At 43.3% G+C, this 20,722-nt stretch overlaps 1 protein-coding gene across 4 annotated transcripts in view; it reads left to right on the top strand.

Annotated features, from left to right (window-relative positions):
* Positions 1 to 20,722, top strand: part of AIG1 (androgen induced 1) — a 469,777-nt gene that overhangs the window by 18,015 nt on the left and 431,040 nt on the right. For 2 of the 4 annotated variants that reach the window (XR_013276693.1, XM_077486708.1), the window contains exon 2: positions 6,467 to 6,560. The exons of the other annotated variants lie outside the window; for them this stretch is intronic. Coding sequence is in view for 1 of the 2 variants with exons in the window: in XM_077486708.1 (XP_077342834.1) it covers positions 6,467 to 6,560 (94 nt within the window). In the remaining variant the exon portion in view is untranslated. The remainder of the gene's footprint in view (positions 1 to 6,466; positions 6,561 to 20,722) is intronic. 4 annotated transcript variants of the gene reach the window in all.

The raw sequence follows: 20,722 nt of genomic DNA on the forward strand, positions 1-20,722 counted from the left end.
CCCCCCGGGAGAGGGGCTAAAGAGCCTCCATCATACCTCCATCTAGGGGGGAGCATCCCTCGGGCCCCCTCTGCGGCCTTCTTGGGTGCAGGTCTTACTGAGACACCAGGGCTACCAGGCTAGCCCTCCATCCAATGCAACTATCAGAGTGCCGAGAGGATAGTGGCTAAAGGAATAAAACATATTAACAGGTTACAAAGGGTGTGCTGCACCTTATAGTTGTTCCCCATTGTAGGCCTTGTGAACCGTAGAGAGGAAAAGAGGGGCACAGGTAATTTCACTGCGATTAGGGTTGGTGAGACACTATGATCAGGTATGCACATCACTATTTACTGGCCTCCTCAGCTTCAGTGATGGCTCCGCCAACTCCAACATCCAGGCTAGATGGCATTGGGTCCATGTCGGCAATATGATTCTGCCACTGAGCCTAAATACCGTTGAAACGTTCACTCTTGTCCTTGCACCTCGCCACCCATTCCTCCACCTCCCTAATTTCATCCACCTTCTTAAGCCACTCTGTTATAGAAGGGATCAGCGGGCGTTTCCAGTAGAGAAGTATAAGCCGCTTAGCAGCGTTTAAGAGGGGAGGGAGTGCGCTCTTTTTGTAGTGGCTCAAAGGAAGGGCAGAGTGGTGCAGGAGAAAATGGGTTGGGGAAAACGCAATCTCCATCTGCAGAGCATTTTTTATGAAGGCGTGAACTTCAACTCAAAATGGGTTAACTGCAGGGCAGTCCCACCAAATATGGAGGAGATTGTCCTTCTGACCACAGCCATGCAAACAGAGGTCCATGACCAAGGGGTTGATGCGTGATAGTACCGCCGGTGCACGGTACCAACGGATCAGAAGCTTGTAGTTAGTTTCTTGTGTGCTGGAATCAATGGAGCGGGAATGTGCATGTCTGTACATATGCGACCGTTGGTCTGCTGAGAACTCAACCTCCAGATCGTGCTCCCATTCCCGTATAAAAGCCGGCCTGCTGACAGCAGAGGCTGATCCCAGAAGCCGATATAGTTTGGAGATCAGGTGAGAAGTGGGCTCTTCTCCCATAAACAATTGTTCAAGCGAGGTAAGAGTGTCTAGTCCTCTTATCGTGGCACCTTGGTTCGCAATGAAATCATGGAGCTGTTTGTGACTCCACCAGTCCATTGGAAATCTTCCATGTCTTTCCCTCAAGGTATCAAGGGGTATCAACTTACCCTTACCTAAGAATTTGCCACACCTATAGTTACTGTTGGTGACCCAGGACCTGAAAAATGCTGCCTGCTCCCCAGGGGGGAACCACCTGAACCCCCCCAGCAGTGCCAGCGGAGAGCCGGGGGGCACCAAGGCATACAAAGCGTTTGTGCGGTCCCAAACTCGGAAGGCATGGGTGGTCAGTGGGGAAGTTGTCTGTGAGAGCCCTCTGTATTCCCGGGGTAACCAAGGGGCATATGACAGGTTTCGATCAGCTAGGCTTTTCTCTAAGGAGAACCACATTTTGGTGCCAGTGTGGTGGCGCCAGTTTAGGATGTGTTGAATCGCAGTGGCTCTGTAATAGTGACGGATGTCTGGAAGGGCTAAACCGCCCATTTGCTTAGGTTTCTGTAGTAAAGACATCGCCAACCTAGGTTTTCTATTGCGCCATATAAAGCCAATCATTAGGCTTTGGAGCTGTGTGAAGAAACTTTTGGGGAGGGGGATAGGTAGCATCTGCATAAAGAAAAGTACTCTAGGGAGAACATTTATTTTAAGTATGTTGATTTTACCTAGCCATGTGAAGGAGTTTTTTGTCCAGTTTTGCAGATCTCTACACACCATGCCCAGAAGGGAAGGGAAGTTAGCAGAGTATATTGTGTCAAATTGGTCTGTAAGTTGGATTTCCAGGTATTTATATTAATAGAGGCTTTGGCCCATCTGAATGGGAAAGCTTGCTGTAGATCAATGATCAGGTATAGTGATGGGGAGGACCTCAGATTTAGTGTAATTGATCTTGAAATTTGTCCAAAAATGTTAAGCTCTCTCATAAGGTTTGGGAGCGAGACAAGGGGGCTAGTCAGGGCGAAAAACACATCATCAGCATAAGCTGAGAGTTTGTGTTCTGTGGACCCCACCATCACCCCTCTGATATCCCTGCTTGCACTTACCATTCTAAGTCGAGTCTCCATAGTTAAGGTGAACAAGAGGGGGGAGAGGGGACACCCCTGCCTCGTGCCATTCCGTATGGGGAATCTCGAGGACAGATGACCATTAACCTTGACTTGCGCGCTGGGGGTTGTGTAGATGGCCATAATCCATCGGAGCATGTGGGGGCCTAATCCCAGGGTTTCTAGAACTGCCTTTAGGTATGCCCCGTCTGATCGGGGTGAATGATGGATGGTATGATATATTTTAGTCGGTTTGCCATAATTTTTGAAAAATGTTTTATATTGACATTAAGTAGCGATATAGGTCGGTAGCTTTGTGGGAGGGTCGGGTCCTTACCTTCCTTAGGAAGCACTGTGATATGAGTCAGCAAGGCTTCAGGTGGGATTGGGTGGCCTGTGGCGAAAGAATTGATATGTGATTCTGTAGCAGGGGGAGAAATTTAGCATAGTATGCTTTGGTATATCCATCCGGGCCAGGGCTCTTCCCATTAGGGGCAAAATGGGTCTAGCTGTTGCTCTGGTGTCAGAGAGGGGAGCCAGGTCGGGGAGAGGTAATCGCAGATAGTTCGTAGTTTAGCAGTCTGTTCCATCTGGGAAATGCCTTTGTCTAAGTGGTCGATCCCAGAAGAGTGCAAGGACGCCGTACCATTAGGGGATCGAAGCGTGTGTATATGGGAGGTTATTCGTTGCTTTCGGAGTGCACTGGCCAGCATTCTGCCGCACTTATTACCGTGTTCGTAGTATTTATGGGATAGGTAGTGTAGTTGCCTTTTGGGCACGATGGTCAAGCATCCCCTTTGGCGCTTATGTCTAAGTTCTTCCTGTTGCAAAGCTGACAGCACCCTCTGGATGTCAATCTGTCTTTCCTTTTTGAGTCTAGAGCCCAGTGAGATCAGTTCTCCCCTGAAAACCGCTTTATGGCTTTCCTATACAACTCCCTCTGCTATTTCCTCAGACACAATTTCTTTGCAAAATAGTGTGTAATGGTTTCAGACACCTTAGCCACCACTGAGGCATCGTCCAGGAGATTTTATTTAAGTCTCCAAGACCATGGGTCTGGGCTAACATTGAAGTCACCTCCAAGGATTTGGAGGCCCTCTCTTAAATCTGTGAAGGAGAGTTGTTGGGTATTGGGCTCGTAAAGAGTTGCAAATGTGAATTTTGTGTTGCCCATGATCCCCTTCAGGAATAAATAACAGCCTTGTGGGTCTACGTAGCTCTCTGAAGGTTGGAATGGGCAGGAATTGTGAAATGCGATGGCTGTACCTCATGATTTAGCCACCAGGGAGTTGCTAAAGAACCACTGGTTATAGAGATGCATTGGTATCTTGGGGAGGGATTGCTGTCTAAAGTAGGTCTCCTGCAAGAAAACTACTTGGGCCCCTAGGCATTTCAGTTCGAGCCACAGCTTGTTGTGCTTGTGTGGAGAGCAGAGCCCCCTAACATTGTAAGACAGTACCTTTAGTGATGGCATACCTGAAATCGCTGACAATCGGTCCATCTGTTCCCCTGTGAGACCTTTGTGTGCGTTCATGAATAAGAAAAAAATCATCCTGAAGGCCAAATCATCAAACAGCTAGTTATCAGAAGCAGTATGGGGGGCACTGATGAGAGTAAGAGAAGGAGAGAAAGTAAGGGGGGGTGGGTATGAGGGGGGAGGGAAAAAGGGTAGGGAAGGAGGAGAAGGGGGAAAGATGAAGAGTGGAGGAATAAGGCACAAATGTAAATAAGGGCCAGACCTTGACTAACAGGTCTGGTACATTGTACAGTGGTAAACTACAAAGCCCGCCCAAGGGGGGGGGGGTATAAACCACCTGGGAGTTAGCTTGGAGTCCCGCTAGGGACGATCACCTAATTAGGTGAGGCCTAAGTGGGGTACGTGGGCAACCACTAAGGGGACGTGGGACCCAGTACCCAGTCCAGTCCAGGAAAACAAATGAACAGGGTGTAAATACAGAGTACTTGAACTTGTACTCCCAAAAAGTGCAAAAGAGAAGAAAAAAAATCACAAACAACGGCATCCAAACAGTGGGCTGCATAACAAGACCTTCATTCCTGCATGTAGCAGGAGGCTCAACATAATGCTGGGTAATAACACAGAGGTGCCAAGATTCAGGGTCAATCCTGGAATGGGTCTGTGGTCACAGCATTGCATCCATTAGCTCCTTTACAAGGTCCAGGAGACTATTAGAGGGAAGGAGGTGATCTTTTTCCTTTCCTTTTTTATGGATAATGGATAAGTTCATCAGCGGCATGGTCAGTCTCTAGCCCGGGGAACGTCCCTCCGTCTGCCTTTGGCACCCACGGGAGCGGTGCCCACCAGCTGCCGGGGTCCATGGTTGGGCTAGCTGTGGAATCGGGATCTCAGGGATATTGCGCCAATCTGGAAAATCCACAGGGCCAAGCTCCAAAGTGTGCAGGAAGCGGGGGAGGTCATCCTTAGTGCGCAGCGCGGCCCATCGGCCATTTTTGGATGCCTGGAGGCTGAATGGAAAACCCCAGCGATAAGTAAGGCCTGCTGCTTGGATTTCCACCAGGAGTGGGCGCAAGGCCCGTCACTGCATTAGGGTGCGTCTGGAGAGGTCCTGGGAAATGGACAGCTGGGCTCCATCAAAGTCAAAGACTGTTCTGTTGCACATCTTTTGCATGATTTGTTCTTTTAAAGTATATTTGTGGAGTTTGCAAATATCTCTGGGGTTTTCTAGGTCCTCAGATTGGGGGCTTGAGAGCCCTGTGGGCCCTATCTATTTCAATCGGGGTCAAGGGAGGTAGTATTAGGATCTCAAGGAACACCCCTGCAGCGTAGGTATAATGTCTTTAGGCGCAGTAGCTTCTGGTAGGCCGCATATGTGAATGTTCGGCTGTCTGCTGTGGTTTTCCATGTCATCTAATTGACATAAGAGGGCTTCAATTTGGTGACCGTGGGCCAAGGACTGTTCTCTGAGCTGAGAAATATTAGGCACAGTATCATCAAATTTCTGCTCCAAAGTCTCTACCCTGAGTCCTAGCTCAGTGGTGTCTGTCTTCAATTGCTCAATGTCCTGATTAAAAGCCCTTTCAATCCTGCTGGTAAAACACTCCAGGTCTTCTTTAGTGGGGAGAGACCACAGGTGCTGCCTTATGTCCCTGTCTCCTGCCAGGTCAGCTTCCTCTGTGCCCTGGTCGTGTGATGAGGTGGAGTGGGGGGAGGCAGGAGGGATGGAGTCACTTACCACCATGGGATAGGGGATAGGAGACAACACTGGCAGTGCAGGCTGAGCCTCATGTTGCTGCTGCGGGGCCACTCGTTCCGGCACCATCTTGGATTTTCCCCTCTGCTGACAGGGGGTGTCGGAGAGAAACAAATCCAATGACCCCTGGCCTTGCTGGTGTGCTTTTTTGGGCTGTGGAGATGCCCAGCGCCGCTGTGACATGCCCTGGGTGGAAAACGGGGGGTATTTGCCCCTGTAGCTGTGTGTGTGTAGCTGCGGACCGGACAGAGCTCCTTACTCCTTTATAGTCAGACCGCGCCCCCTGCTTCAGTCAATTTGATCTGACCACCCTACTTTGTTCCCCCTGTTGTTGACCCCATCCAAATCGAAATTTACTCATCTTGTGTTATGAAGGGGTCAATCCTTTGGGAAAAATCTGAGGGGTGGAAAGGGAGAAGGGACATACTTAATGGTCCCTCTCTTTTATCTGATGCACTACTTAACATTCTACTTTAGTTGCAGTAGTGAGTTATGGCCACTTTCTAGTGGCTCTTTCCTTTAAATATGATCCTGTTATGAATCCAACATGTTCCTGATGTGAAATACCACCCAGCTCTTCCCTTTAGGGGGGAGACTCCAGGAATTTACTATTTCATTCCACTATATGGTTCCTTCATCTCATGTTAAACCTGCTGATCCTATTATCTAACTCATGCGAGGGGTTTGGTATAGTGGTCTCTGCAGATCGAGACCCTCAAAGGGGGCACTGATGTCCTAGAGGTGCTCCTGGCGAGGGGGTCTGGGCTAGCTGAGGATCCACTCACCGGGTTCCTGGTTTAATTATCTTTATGGGGAACGAGACTCTGTTCATTTGGCGTTGAGACCATGGCGGATTCAATGCTCCTCAACCAGCCTTTAAAGGTGGTATTTATTTTCTCTCGGAGGCTGACAGAGGCTTCCCTACCCAGGAGACTTCCGACCTTTTGGTTATGGGGCAGGAAGGGGCTGGCCCTTCCCTTACCCGGGGGGGGGGGGGGTTGGGGAAGAAAGCCTGCGCTATAATATTGTTCAGTTTAATCTTCTCATATTTTCTCTTTTCCTTTTTGCTTTTTATTCTCTATCTTTTTCTCTATCCACCTGTCTTTCTGTAGGAGTCCTGGGAGGTCCCTTGTCACTTGCTCCCCAGCCTGGACTGCAACACCCATCGCCAGCACTCTTTCCCACCAGTTGACCTGTCTACAATGGGTAAGATACAGTATGATTCCGAGATACTCCACACTCTGATCCGTCTAGTACGACCTCTACCAACTCGACCTTGCGCATCATTTCTCATAACGCACTAAGGGCTAAACTTGCCAGTCATAACGCACTAAGGGCTAAACTCGTTGGTCAAAATGCGGAAACTGTTCCAATTGTACCACTCTATGAATTCAGATATATTACGCTTGCAAGAATCCCACTTCCCCATTTCCTACCAAACCACCTTTCTACGTCAATGATACCCCTAATTCTTTCTCACCAATGCGGACAACAAAACCAGCAATTTGTTTTTCAAAACATCTAAATTTCTCACCAACAAAGGTTCTTAAGGACCCTGCAGGGCGCTATGTGACAGGCACCATTGATGAAGAGACCTACAGTTTTGTTTCCTACTATACCACTAACAAAGGTCAGGCAACATTTTTTGACTCCTTAACACGCACAATATTAAAACACTCTCAGGGCACAGTTCTCGTTGGGGGATTCAAATATAGCCCTTGACCTCTCTCAAGACAAACCGGTGACCCGGAAACCTAAATCCAAACGGCTCTCGAGACAGAGCTTAAAAATCGCGCAGCTGCTATATTCAGATGGATTCGTGGCTATCTGGAGGGAACTCAACCCACGTGTAAGGGATTATACGCACTATTCCGCACTACATAACACCTATGACAGGATTGACCACATCTTTATGCAATCAAACTCTATCCCATTAGCCCTTTTCGCCAAAATCAGAGACACACCTTTCTCAGACCACTCTATAGTGGTACTTGGGACCCAGCGCCCTGTTTGAGCATCGGGCCTCCTTTAAATGGAGACTTAATTTACAGAGAACTTCCATTTGCTGAGCAAGATTCACAAACAAAACCCCACGCATGATACCCTGTTCCGCTTAGACATTGAGTCAATCTTAATTTAGCTTTAACAACTAAAGCCAAAAAGCATCTTTGATGGACGGGAGCGAAATTCTACTTTCAAAAAAGATAGACCTGGCTCCAAATTAGCAGCCAAGTTAACTCCCAAACCCTGCACCTTAGGCTTTCCCAAAATTTGCACCCCATCAGGCGACCTGACGCAAAGCCTGATACGGATTATGGAATAGTTTTAACAGTTTTACTCGTAACTTTATAAAGCCGACTCTCTTCCTTCACCTGCTGCGATTGAATCTTTCCTTAAAGATCTCTCCATTCTATGACTCCGCAGAGTCATAGAGACCTGTTAGATGACCGTAAATCTACCGAAGAGGTACTGGAGAGAATGAAATCCCTTACAGCTGGTATCTCCCTGGGCCAGATGGATTTTTGGTCTACTACTATAAAAATTTGGGATGGAGCCCCAGTAGATAAGGACCTAAACACTAGAGAGACCCTAGCCATTGCAATCAAGTCTCACCCCAACATTAAAGGAGTCCTCTGTGGAATTCAGGAACATAAATGTGCCTTGTTTGTGGACAATTTGCTTCTATTCCTCACCACCCCTTTAACGTCCACACCAAATGTTTACAAACTGCTACAAGAATTTGGTAACATTTCAGGCCTTAAAGTCAATGTCTCCAAATCTATTGCCCTAAGTGTGTCTGTCCCACCCCAGTTGGTAGAACAATTGAAACAGCATTTCTTATTCACTTGGGCACCTGACTCCATACTATACCTGGGGATTAAGCTAACACAAAATATAGGCAAACTGTACATCGCTTACTACCCTCCGATATTCCGTAGGTGCGGGGGGGAGCTGAAGGCTTGGTCAAAGTTGGGCTATCCTGCCTGGGCAGAATAAATGTGGTCAAAATGACATTATTGCCACATTTAATTCACCTTTTTAGGTCCGTCCTGATACCTATAAAAGAGCCCTCCTTGAGGTACAATCTCGAATATGGGGAAAAAAGTGTTACAGGTGCTCCAAAGAAACTCTCTTCCATTTGAAAACACAGGGGGGTCTGGTTCTTCCTAGTAATTGGTGATACTATCAGGCAGCTCAGTTGGCACAAATATCAGCGGTATACCCCAGAGGACCCAAACCTTATTTTGTTCATATGTATAGGGGAGCAGTTCCACAACACCCTATCGATTACCTGATGTGATTTAGTCTGAAAGCCTGGCTCCCCACTCGTTCTCACTCCATGGCCCTATGCGACACCATACACAACCATCACAAGTTGATCTCCATTATGCACCTGTTAGCTAATTTATTCAATAACCCTGCCTTTCCCCCCCCGGCATGAACATTCAAGCTTTTCCTTGGTGGCTGAACAAAGGCTTATTCCGAATAGGACATTTCTTCAATTCTATGGGCCCGATCTCCTGAGCTACTGCACTAACCAACTGGAAATGCCCGCCTCTGAGAGATTCAGGCTCACCCAAAATTCTAAACTTGATTTGGTCAGATAAAATGGAACCCCCCAAATCTACTCTCTATGAACAATGGTGTGCTAACATTATGGATCAGAGGGGGGTATCTTGATCATATTCACCTTGTTGGCATATAGAGATGACAAGCCTGTCCGGGCGTGGGAACATGAAATTGAAATAGAGATTTAATGGGACAGCAATACATGGTTTCAGGCTTTACAACGCTCTTATAAAGGTATCCTCAATGTATCACTAATTGAAATCAATATTAAACTCCTTACCAGATGGTACTACGTTCCTGCTAGATTGGCAGTAATGTATCCTGATGCCTCTCCCTTATCCTTTAGAAATTGCAATCTAGTGGGATCCATGTTTCATCGCCGGTGGTCCTGTCCTCTTGTCAGAACTCACTGGAACAAGGTATTTCATCTCCTAAGGCAAATTTCTGGAGCAGCAATACCTTAGGTTCCCACTATTGCTCTCCTAAATCATAGAGTGGAAGCATTACACAAGCACATGCAAAGTTTAGTTTTTTTTTATCCTCTTGGGTGCCAAGATTACACTTGCTGGGGCTTGGAAAAAGCCTACTATCTCATTTATGGCTGCAAAGAGGAAAATAACCTGAATTATTACACAAGAGCACTTAGTAGCTAAGTTACAGGACAAAGTACCTAAGTTTGAGGCCATTTGGGAACCCTGGGCAACCTATTCTGGCATTACCCTATGTCTGGGCATTTCACCAGACTCTTAAGATCTCCCAGATTTCGTTCTCCGCTCCCCTCTCTTCTGTTCACTCAGAGGCACCTTGATGCCTCACTCTTCTACTTCTTTCCCATTTTTCACACCTACAGACTCGTATAGTTTTGATATTAAGAGGAGCTATTGTCTCCCAGAACAGGCCCTATATTTTTAAGGATATGGTTTGGGGTGGGGGGCTCTGGTCTCTGAGCCACAGGGAGGCGACCTTACACTCATAGTTTGATCCCATGGGAGTGATGTGGGGTTGCCTTCTGGGGCAGAGGGATCGAGGAATCTCATCCACTCAATTAGTGGTAATTCAATAGGCCACTTTGGTTTACAACCTCTGGGTAATGACCTCCAGCTAGAGGTCTGAACATCATCATTGCTCCTGTTTCTTATCTAATTTATACCTGGTATAATTCTTAAACTCAGATGTAACCTCGTTGTCTCTTACATTATATGTTCCAGCTTGCAATATGTTGTAGTAATACTGTGAAGCCTTGCAGGCTGCTATATCACATGTACATTGTTACTCTTTCTACATAAAAATTCAATAAAACATTTTTTTTTTAAAAAAAGGAAAAAATAGTTCTGGAAAAAAAAAGTTAAATTAAAAAAATGTCATAAAACTGCGCAAGAAGTGAATGACATATTTCAATAGCAACCTATATATATATATATTTTTTTTATTAAATTTTTTTTTTAGGGCTGATTATAGTAAAATGAATACTATTGATTATGGGTTGTTGCACTTTTAATGTTGCTTCTTGCACTGGTTATTCAAAAAGACCATACATAGGTTTTACTATAGTTTATAAATGTTCTTTTATTCCCTACCAGATATCCACACTATATAATTATGTGGCATGTTTGTTATTTCTACCAGGTTTTGTCATCATTTTTATAAATTGTATAATTATTGTTTTTGTTATTATACAAAATTTATTTAGTACCAACAGTTAAAAAATACAGGGAAACAGTACTGCCACAATGCAATTCAATACAGGATTGTTAGGGGGGCCCTGCTTGTAAAAGCTTGAGAGCAATCCGCTGATGGAGAAAGCAACGGTGCAGTTTTTAGGAGGAGGCAGGATAGGCCTCCCTAAAGAGATGTGTTTTCAAGGAGCACACAAAGGTGAACAGAATAAAAGAAAGACTGACAGACTGGTGTAGGCAGTTTAAGAGGAAAGGAGAGGCTCTGGAGAATTCCTGGATGGAGGTGATGAGGGGGCTAAAGAGAAATAGGTCTTGGGATAGGTGGAGAGGATGGGTTGGTTAATATTTTGGGATATGATTGGTGATGTAGCTTGGGGCATAGTTGTGAATGACCTTGTATGTTGTTAGTATTTTGAATTCTATTTGTTAGGTGAGCGGAGGCCAGTGAAGGGATTGGTAAGAGAGAATGGTCATCAAACTGTATAAATGTAGGCCAACCAGGAGGGAGTTGCAGAAACTTGTTGGATAAAAAGGGAGTGCATTTAAAGCTTTATGCTGTTATTTGTTCAGAAGAAATACATTTTGGAAAAGTTGCAGAGGTTGAGGCAGCAAGGTTTGGGTAATAATGGGATGTGGGGCTGAAAGTAGATGTCAGAATCCAGGAGTGCAGGGAAAGGGTTGATTGTGCTGTTGATCACAATGGAGACGTTGGGGGAGGGGATAAATTGAACTCAGTTTTGGACAGACTGAGTTTGAGGAAGTTGTGTGACATCCAAGCTGATATGTCAGCAAGTAAAATGATGCTTGAAGAGACAGGAGTCACCTGAGGAGTAGAGAAATAGATTTGGGTGTCGTCAGCAGATGGTATTGGAAGCTGTGGGCGGTTATGAATTGACTGGAGGAGGAGATCAGTACCATTGTAATTGTGCGCCATTTTTATTGTTTAAACATGGACCAAAAAACCTGACCAATCCATATGTTAGTACAGACTGTAAAGCCCAGCCTGAGGAGATCTAACAGTTTGTTAAAAAGGCCAGCCAGTGCTCCCATTAACATTATCTGTGCTTAACATCCTCAAACTGGAGATGATTGTTTCTTTAAAGGCTTCAATAAAACAGCTAAATGCTTTGCAAAACTTGCTCTACACATTTTTAAAGCCATACCTCCTAACTGTCCTAGATTTGGAGGGACTGTCCTTATATTGTAACCAAATCCTTTGCTAATCCTCCTGGCCCTTTTGTGGTCTAGACCTGCATTAAAAATACACAGTTTAACTACCCAAAGTGCTATGCTGCTGCACTAAATCCTTTTTAAAACTTTCAAATTAATGAATATTTTGGGTTAATACATGTCAGTTTAACCAATTCTGTGTGTATTCATTGTTCATGCTTGGTGTAACTAAGGGCATAATGGAGAGCATGTTCCTTGCCTACATATTTTGTGCTAAAGGAGTCCCATTTTGCCATCCCAAGATTGGGAGGTATGTTAAAGCCTGTGTGTGTGTACAATGTCTAAAAGAAATACATTTACTCAAGGTTAAAATAATCCCACTATAAACATGTTTTGCAGAACAGTAATATGAGTAATCAGACTTGATAATTATACAATACTAAGTTTTAATAGTTACCATGTACTGCTTATAAAAGGTCAGCTGATTTTCCCTCTTTGAATGCCACAATTGTATGGTATACTATACTGCTGTGTGACTGTACAGCAAGGTAAATGTTTTCTGGATAATTCATATAATCCTAAAGCCTCTGATGCTACAATCCTTCAGAGTGGGAGAACTTGTGCCCTGTGCTGCATGCAAATGTTCAACACTTTGTACAGCTTTTGCAAGCAAATTAAGGTCAAGCACATTTTCACAGCATGTTGTCTTATTTTCTTGGTGATCTCAAAGGAACAACTAATGCAGACCTTTACATCTGCCACTGCATATGGTTTATAATTAAATTCTGTTTACAAAAAATGCCGAGCGATTTGAAATGCAGACTTGGCTATCAAAGAAGAACTTTAAGTTCAAATAAAAGAAATCAAAAATGTTTCTGTTAATGAGGTGTATGAAAGAATTCAGCATGAAAGAAGACACCTGTAGGTCAATGTGTGTCCTTACAATGTCTCATCTGGGTGTAGAATTCAAGTTAAATACATATTTTCATATGATTATCTATCTTTAGACTTTATCTTATCGGATTATTTAACATCTGTTGGCTGCGTGTTTATTGTTAATTTGTAAGCCAAGGATTTGGTAGGCTTTAATTCAAGACTCCAGTGGTCCATCCTTTGGGATTTTGGGACGGTACTGGGCATTAGGCACAGTTGTATTACGTATACTTTGTCACTACAAAAAGAAGCCTTCCATAACGTGACAGTAGGATGATGCGTAAATAGAGAAGGCTTGAATGCACACTGAGATAAATCTCTAAGCTCCAAAATTCCTTGCCAGGGCTCCTAGAAAAGCCACCCAGTGAAGTGCATACTGAAATAAGAACTTGGTGAAAAAATAAATAAATTACTGTATTGTTCTCTGCTGATTCAGATAAAAAAAATCCAGTGCCATATTGCCTGGAGTAGAAACAGCCTAGTCACATCCATGCAGTACTGAACACTTTACAAGAATTCCCTGAAAAATGATGCGTATATCGGCTATATAGGTTTATTTATTTATTTTTCACTAGGTAATTAGGAGCCAGTATTGTTCCCCTTTTCTATTTATGTAAAGCACTGTGTAAATTGATGGCAATATATAATTACCTAAAATGAATACATTTTAAAATGCATGTAGTAACTGTTTTTTAACCAACATACAGTTCCTAAGCAGTCATAACCTATTAAAAACATACTGCACGAATACTGCATGGCAAAGTATCCCTTTTGAGTGTGCTGTTTGCATGATTTTATGTGAGTCATTAATGACTTTTAGCACTTTTTACACCTTGCTACAGACAATGTGACATACAGCATAGCATACAGAGTACAATGTCAAAGGAGTGGTGGTCAAGAGTATGTCATTTATACTGTATGTTATTCATCTGACTGCTGCATTTTGTATGGTGTACAGTAAGTTGAATATTTCTTACTTCTGCACTTCCAGTGTACAAAGTGCACTGGTTAAGATTAGTTAACAAACAGCACTCATGAGCAAGTACTATAAAGCTCTACTAAGTGCAGATTTGCCTAGCACCCCATGAGCAAAAATTACCCCCCCCCCCCCAAGCAAAAACTCCTCTCTCCCTTTTTCCTCCAAGTGAAAATTCCACTCCCAGGCAAACACTTCCAAGCAAAAATGTCCCCTCCTCGAGCAAAAAAATGTTGTTGTCCCCCCCCCCCCCAACAAGAACATTGCCTCCATCACTATCCACTCCAAAACTCTCCCTACCTGCAAGCAAGTATCCTACTAAACCACAAACACAGAGCTGAGAATCCTCAGTTGAACTGATGGGAGCCGGCTCTCCAACAACTAGGAGCCCCGAGCAGGAGACTTTCACATCTACACCTGTAGTAAATAATACCACTGTTAAATGTTTTCAGTTCCTTCTGTAGCTGTTAGGCCTCTAGCTGAACCTCCGAAACAGTGAATAAATGTTCAGCTTTTAAATATTGTACACAATGCAGAGATCATATAGTATATCCTCTTCTGGTCGAATGTTCTTAGCCTATAGTGTTAGGCAATTTTTTCTATTAGTCAATAGCCTATGGCAATAAGCCAATGGCTCCCGCTGTTGCCAAAAGCCAATCAGGAGTGAAAGTCCCCGGAGAGGCAAGGCTCTTGTGGACATCACTGGGTAACGAGGGGGCTCAGGTAAGTATTAGGGGGGCTGGGGGGGCTGCTGCGCACAGAAGATTTTTTACTTCATACATAGAATATAACCACTTTAAGGTTCGAATGTTAGGGTCAATCCCACTTTTCTATCCAATGATGGAGCGATCACTGTCAACAAACCTGTGTCTTGTCTGGTTCTCTCCTCTGTTCACACTGATCATGTGCACAGAGGAGGGAGAAGCTGCAGTCTGAGGCTGCTTGAATTTTTTTTTATATATTGCAAATGCCCAGCAGTGCCACATCTGTGCCCCATCAGTGTCACAGCAATGCTCTACAGTGCCCCATCAGTGCACATCAGTGGATCCTGATTATTGCTTATTTATTATTGCCGTAAAAATGGGTAATAAAAATGCCATAAATCTATCCCCTATTTTGTAGACGCTATAACTTTTGCACAAACCAATCAATATAGGCTTGTTGCAATTTTTTTTTTGACCAAAAATATGCAAAATATACATATTGGCCTAAACTGTGGAAGACATTTTTTTTTATATATATATATTTTTTGGGGGATATTTATTATAGCAAAAAGTAAAAAATATTGCTTTTTTTTTCAAAATTGACGCTCTTTTTTTGTTTATAGCGCAAAAAATAAAAACCACAGAGGTGATCAAATACCAGCAAAAAAAAAGCTCTATTTGTGGGAAAAATTTTGTTTGGGTACAATGTCGCATGACAGCGCAATTATCAGCTAAAGCGACGCAGTGCCGAATCACAAAAAATGCTCTGGTCAGGAAGGGGGTAAATCCTTCCAGAGCTGAAGTGGTTAAGCGATGCACTACCCAAATGTTAGTGATGCTGGAATTGGTACAAAAATTAGGTGGTGCATTGCCAGCCAAATGCATGCTCCTATTTACCTTTTCTGCATCAGTAAGCAATGGCTTTCTATTGTATAATATTGAATTCCCAAGTTAGAGCGGTATTGAGGAACCGGAGAACACAGATGTAGCATATTTCTTAGGTCAAGATGTTTTTAGACTCAGAAACCTGATTTTTACTATTTCCATTTCTTTGAACCAAAAGAAAAAACAGCAAGTGCTGAAGCTTCAGTCACTGAACAGTCCTTTTCTAATGAGTGCTAATTGAAATATAAATTCCCTTGATGTGTTTCTCCGAAGGTTAATGTTTTCACTTACAATCAATTTTCATAGGGTTAGTAAATGAGGGATTTATCTTCATGGGTATGGTTTTATCTGGCTGTAGAAAAAGCTCATAATGCTTGAAATGTATTCAGACATTTGCTATAGTGCATTCATGGTCGTGTGACACACAACTGCGTTTGTTACCTGCAGCAACCAATCAGATTCAGAGCAGAAGAATCTGATTCACTCTAGGCATACTGTACAGTTCTATATAAGTACAAATAAATGGGTTTATATATGAGTCATGATATTTATATTTCCTTCGAGCTGCAAACACACCTGCACTGGAATATATATATATATATATATATATATATATATATATATATATATATATATATATGGTATCCCCTCAGGGTTCTATATTTTTTGGACCTTCTTTCCTCCTCATTTCCTCCCCAGTTCGGCATTTTCCTCTGTTATGAGAATACATCTTTATGATATATCTAGAGGATTTTATTCTCCCTTCTCTTTCCAGATCCTCTGTGTTTACTTATGCCTTTTGTGATTTATCTATCTTTTTTATATATCTAGAGGGTATCCCCTCAGGGTTCTAGATTTGTTTACCCTTCTTTCCTCCTCATTTACTCAACAGTCCTGCCTTTCCCTCTGTTATGGGAATACATCTTAATGATTAGTGATGAGCTTCCTGTTCGAGTCGAACCTATGTTCGTCTCGAACATCGTCTGTTCGCCCGTTCGGCGAATTCCGAACGTCATGGTCCATTCGCACCTAATTCAAGTGGCGCGTCATGGCCTATAATTCACTGCGCTATCGCAGTGCATTGCTGGCTGCTGATTGGCCAGGCATGCACTATGACCCGCATGCTTTGGCCAATCACAGCACAGAAAAAACGGAGAGCCATGATTGGCCAAAGCCAGGGTGGCTTTAACCGATTATGTCTCAGGGGGTTTAATACACGCCCCACACTATACAAGGCCGCCTACGTGGCGGCCTTGTGTAGTGTGTTGCGGTGGCGGAGAGAGCTAGACAGAGAGACAGTGTCATTTGATTTAAGTTAGATAGAATAGGCAAGCGGGTCAGTTAGCTTTAGTTACAGTGTGTAGAGGATATATATGCACTCCAGGTGTGTTGTATATATATATATATATATATATATATTTATATACTGTGTTCAGCTTAGCTAGATCCGTTCCTATTATTTTCTTCATAATATACTGACAGACAGAGAGCTGCACGATTTTCACTTAGTGTACTGTGTCCTTTGCACAGTGTGCACCTAAAGCTTTACCTGAATACAATTGCCGGCGTTCTCATACAAATACAGGCAGGGAGCTGCAGTAATTTGTTTTAGTGTCCTTAGCATAGTATGCACCTAAAGCTTTACCTGAATAAAATTGCCGGCGTTCTCATACAAATACAGGCAGGGAGCTGCAGTATTTTGTTTGTGTCCTTTGCACAGTGTGCACCTAAAGCTTTACCTGAATACAATTGCTTGCATTCTCATACAAATACAGGCAGGGAACTGCAGTATTTTGTTTTTGTGTCCTTTGCACAGTGTGCACCTAAAGTTTTACCTTAATACAATTTCCGGCATTCTCATACAAATACAGGCCGGGAGCTACAGTATTTTGTTTTAATGTCCTTTGCACAGTGTGCACCTAAAGCTTTACCTGAATACAACTGCCGGCATTCTCATACAAATACAGGCAGGGAGCTGCAGTAGTTTGTTTTAGTGTCCTTTGCACAGTGTGCACCTAAAGCTTTACCTAAATATAATTGCCGACATTCTCATACAAATACAGGCAGGGAGCTGCAGTATTTTGTTTTAGTGTCCTTTGCACAGTGTGCACCTAAAGCTTTACCTGAATAAAATTGCCAGCGTTCTCATACAAATACAGGCAGGGAGCTGCAGTATTTTGTTTTAGTGTCCTTTGCACAGTGTGCACCTAAAGCTTTACCTGAATAAAATTGCCGGCATTCTCATACAAATACAGGCAGGGAGCTGCAGTATTTTATTTTTGTGTCCTTTGCACAGTGTGCACCTAAAGCTTTACCTTAATACAATTGCCAGCGTTCTCATACAAATACAGGCCGAGAGCTGCAGTATTTTGTTTTAGCGTCCTTTGCACAGTGTGCACCTAAAGTTTTACCTGAATACAATTTCCGGCGTTCTCATACAAATACAGGCAGGGAGCTACAATATTTTGTTTTAGTGTCCTTTGCACAGTGTGCACCTAAAGCTTTACCTGAATAAAATTGCTGGCGTTCTCATACAAATACAGGCAGGGAACTGCAGTATTTTGTTTTTGTGTCCTTTGCACAGTGTGCACCTAAAGCTTTACCTGAATAAAATTGCCGGCGTTCTCATACAAATACAGGCAGGGAGCTACAGTATTTTGTTTTAGTGTCCTTTGCACAGTGTGCACCTAAAGCTTTACCTGAATAAAATTGCCGGCGTTCTCATGCAAATACAGGCAGGGAGCTGCAGTATTTTGTTTTTGTGTCCTTTGCACAGTGTGCACCTAAAGCTTTATCTTAATACAATTGCCAGCGTTCTCATACAAATACAGGCCGAGAGCTGCACTATTTTGTTTTAGCGTCCTTTGCACAGTGTGCACCTAAAGTTTTACCTGAATAAAATTGCCGGCGTTCTCATACAAATACAGGCAGGGAGCTGCAGTATTTTGTTTTTGTGTCCTTTGCACAGAGTGCACCTAAAGCTTTACCTTAATACAATTGCCGGCGTTCTCATACAAATACAGGCCGAGAGCTGCAGTATTTTGTTTTAGCGTCCTTTGCACAGTGTGCACCTAAAGTTTTACCTGAATACAATTGCCGGCGTTCTCATACAAATACAGGCAGGGAGCTGCAGTATTTTGTTTTAGTGTCCTTTGCACAGTGTGCACCTAAAGCTTTACCTGAATACAATTGCCGGCGTTCTCATACAAATACAGGCAGGGAGCTGCAGTATTTTGTTTTAGTGTCCTTCGCACAGTGTGCACCTAAAGCTTTACCTGAATACAATTGCCAGCGTTCTCATACAAATACAGGTCGGGAGCTGCAGTATTTTGTTTTAGCGTCCTTTGTACAGTGTGCACCTAAAGCTTTACCTGAATACAACTGCCAGCGTTCTCATACAAATGCAGGCAGGGAGCTGCAGTAGTTTTTTTTAGTGTCCTTTGCACAGTGTGCACCTAAAGCTTTACCTGAATACAATTGCTTTCATTCTCATACAAATACAGGCAGGGAGCTACAGTATTTTGTTTTAGTGTCCTTTGCACAGTGTGCACCTAAAGCTTTACCTGAATAAAATTGCCGGCGTTCTCATACAAATACAGGCAGGGAGCTGTAGTATTTTGTTTTAGTGTCCTTTGCACAGTGTGCACCTAAAGCTTTACCTGAATAAAATTGCCGGCATTCTCATACAAATACAGGCAGGGAGCTGCAGTATTTTGTTTTAGTGTCCTTTGCACAGTGTGCACCTAAAGCTTTACCTGAATAAAATTGCCGGCATTCTCATACAAATACAGGCAGGGAGCTGCAGTATTTTATTTTTGTGTCCTTTGCACAGTGTGCACCTAAAGCTTTACCTTAATACAATTGCCAGCGTTCTCATACAAATACAGGCCGAGAGCTGCAGTATTTCGTTTTAGCGTCCTTTGCACAGTGTGCACCTAAAGTTTTACCTGAATACAATTTCCGGCGTTCTCATACAAATACAGGCAGGGAGCTACAATATTTTGTTTTAGTGTCCTTTGCACAGTGTGCACCTAAAGCTTTACCTGAATAAAATTGCTGGCGTTCTCATACAAATACAGGCAGGGAGCTGCAGTATTTTGTTTTTGTGTCCTTTGCACAGTGTGCACCTAAAGCTTTACCTGAATACAATTGCCAGCGTTCTCATACAAATACAGGCAGGGAGCTACAGTATTTTGTTTTAGTGTCCTTTGCACAGTGTGCACCTAAAGCTTTACCTGAATAAAATTGCCGGCGTTCTCATGCAAATACAGGCAGGGAGCTGCAGTATTTTGTTTTTGTGTCCTTTGCACAGTGTGCACCTAAAGCTTTATCTTAATACAATTGCCAGCATTCTCATACAAATACAGGCCGAGAGCTGCACTATTTTGTTTTAGCGTCCTTTGCACAGTGTGCACCTAAAGTTTTACCTGAATACAATTCCCGGCGTTCTCATACAAATACAGACAGGGAGCTGCAGTATTTTGTTTTAGTGTCCTTTGTACAGTGTGCACCTAAAGCTTTACCTGAATAAAATTGCCGGCGTTCTCATACAAATACAGGCAGGGAGCTGCAGTATTTTGTTTTAGTGTCCTTTGCACAGTGTGCACCTAAAGCTTTACCTGAATAAAATTGCCAGAGTTCTCATACAAATACAGGCAGGGAGCTGCAGTATTTTGTTTTAGTGTCCTTTGCATAGTGTGCACCTAAAGCTTTACCTGAATAAAATTGCCGGCATTCTCATACAAATACAGGCAGGAAGCTGCAGTATTTTGTTTTTGTGTCCTTTGCACAGTGTGCACCTAAAGCTTTACCTTAATACAATTGCCGGCGTTCTCATACAAATACAGGCCGAGAGCTGCAGTATTTTGTTTTAGCGTCCTTTGCACAGTGTGCACCTAAAGTTTTACCTGAATACAATTGCCGGCGTTCTCATACAAATACAGTCAGGGAGCTACAGTATTTTGTTTTAGTGTCCTTTGCACAGAGTGCACCTAAAGCTTTACCTGAATAAAATTGCCGGCGTTCTCATGCAAATACAGGCAGGGAGCTGCAGTATTTTGTTTTTGTGTCCTTTGCACAGTGTGCACCTAAAGCTTTATCTTAATACAATTGCCAGCGTTCTCATACAAATACAGGCCGAGAGCTGCACTATTTTGTTTTAGCGTCCTTTGCACAGTGTGCACCTAAAGTTTTACCTGAATACAATTCCCGGCGTTCTCATACAAATACAGACAGGGAGCTGCAGTATTTTGTTTTAGTGTCCTTTGTACAGTGTGCACCTAAAGCTTTACCTGAATAAAATTGCCGGCGTTCTCATACAAATACAGGCAGGGAGCTGCAGTATTTTGTTTTAGTGTCCTTTGCACAGTGTGCACCTAAAGCTTTACCTGAATACAATTGCCAGCGTTCTCATACAAATACAGGCAGGAAGCTGCAGTATTTTGTTTTTGTGTC

Source organism: Lithobates pipiens, unplaced genomic scaffold (genome assembly GCF_037356315.1).
Source record: "Lithobates pipiens isolate NorthernLeopardFrog02 unplaced genomic scaffold, aLitPip1_a1.2 Scaffold_18, whole genome shotgun sequence".
Lineage (NCBI taxonomy): Eukaryota > Metazoa > Chordata > Amphibia > Anura > Ranidae > Lithobates > Lithobates pipiens.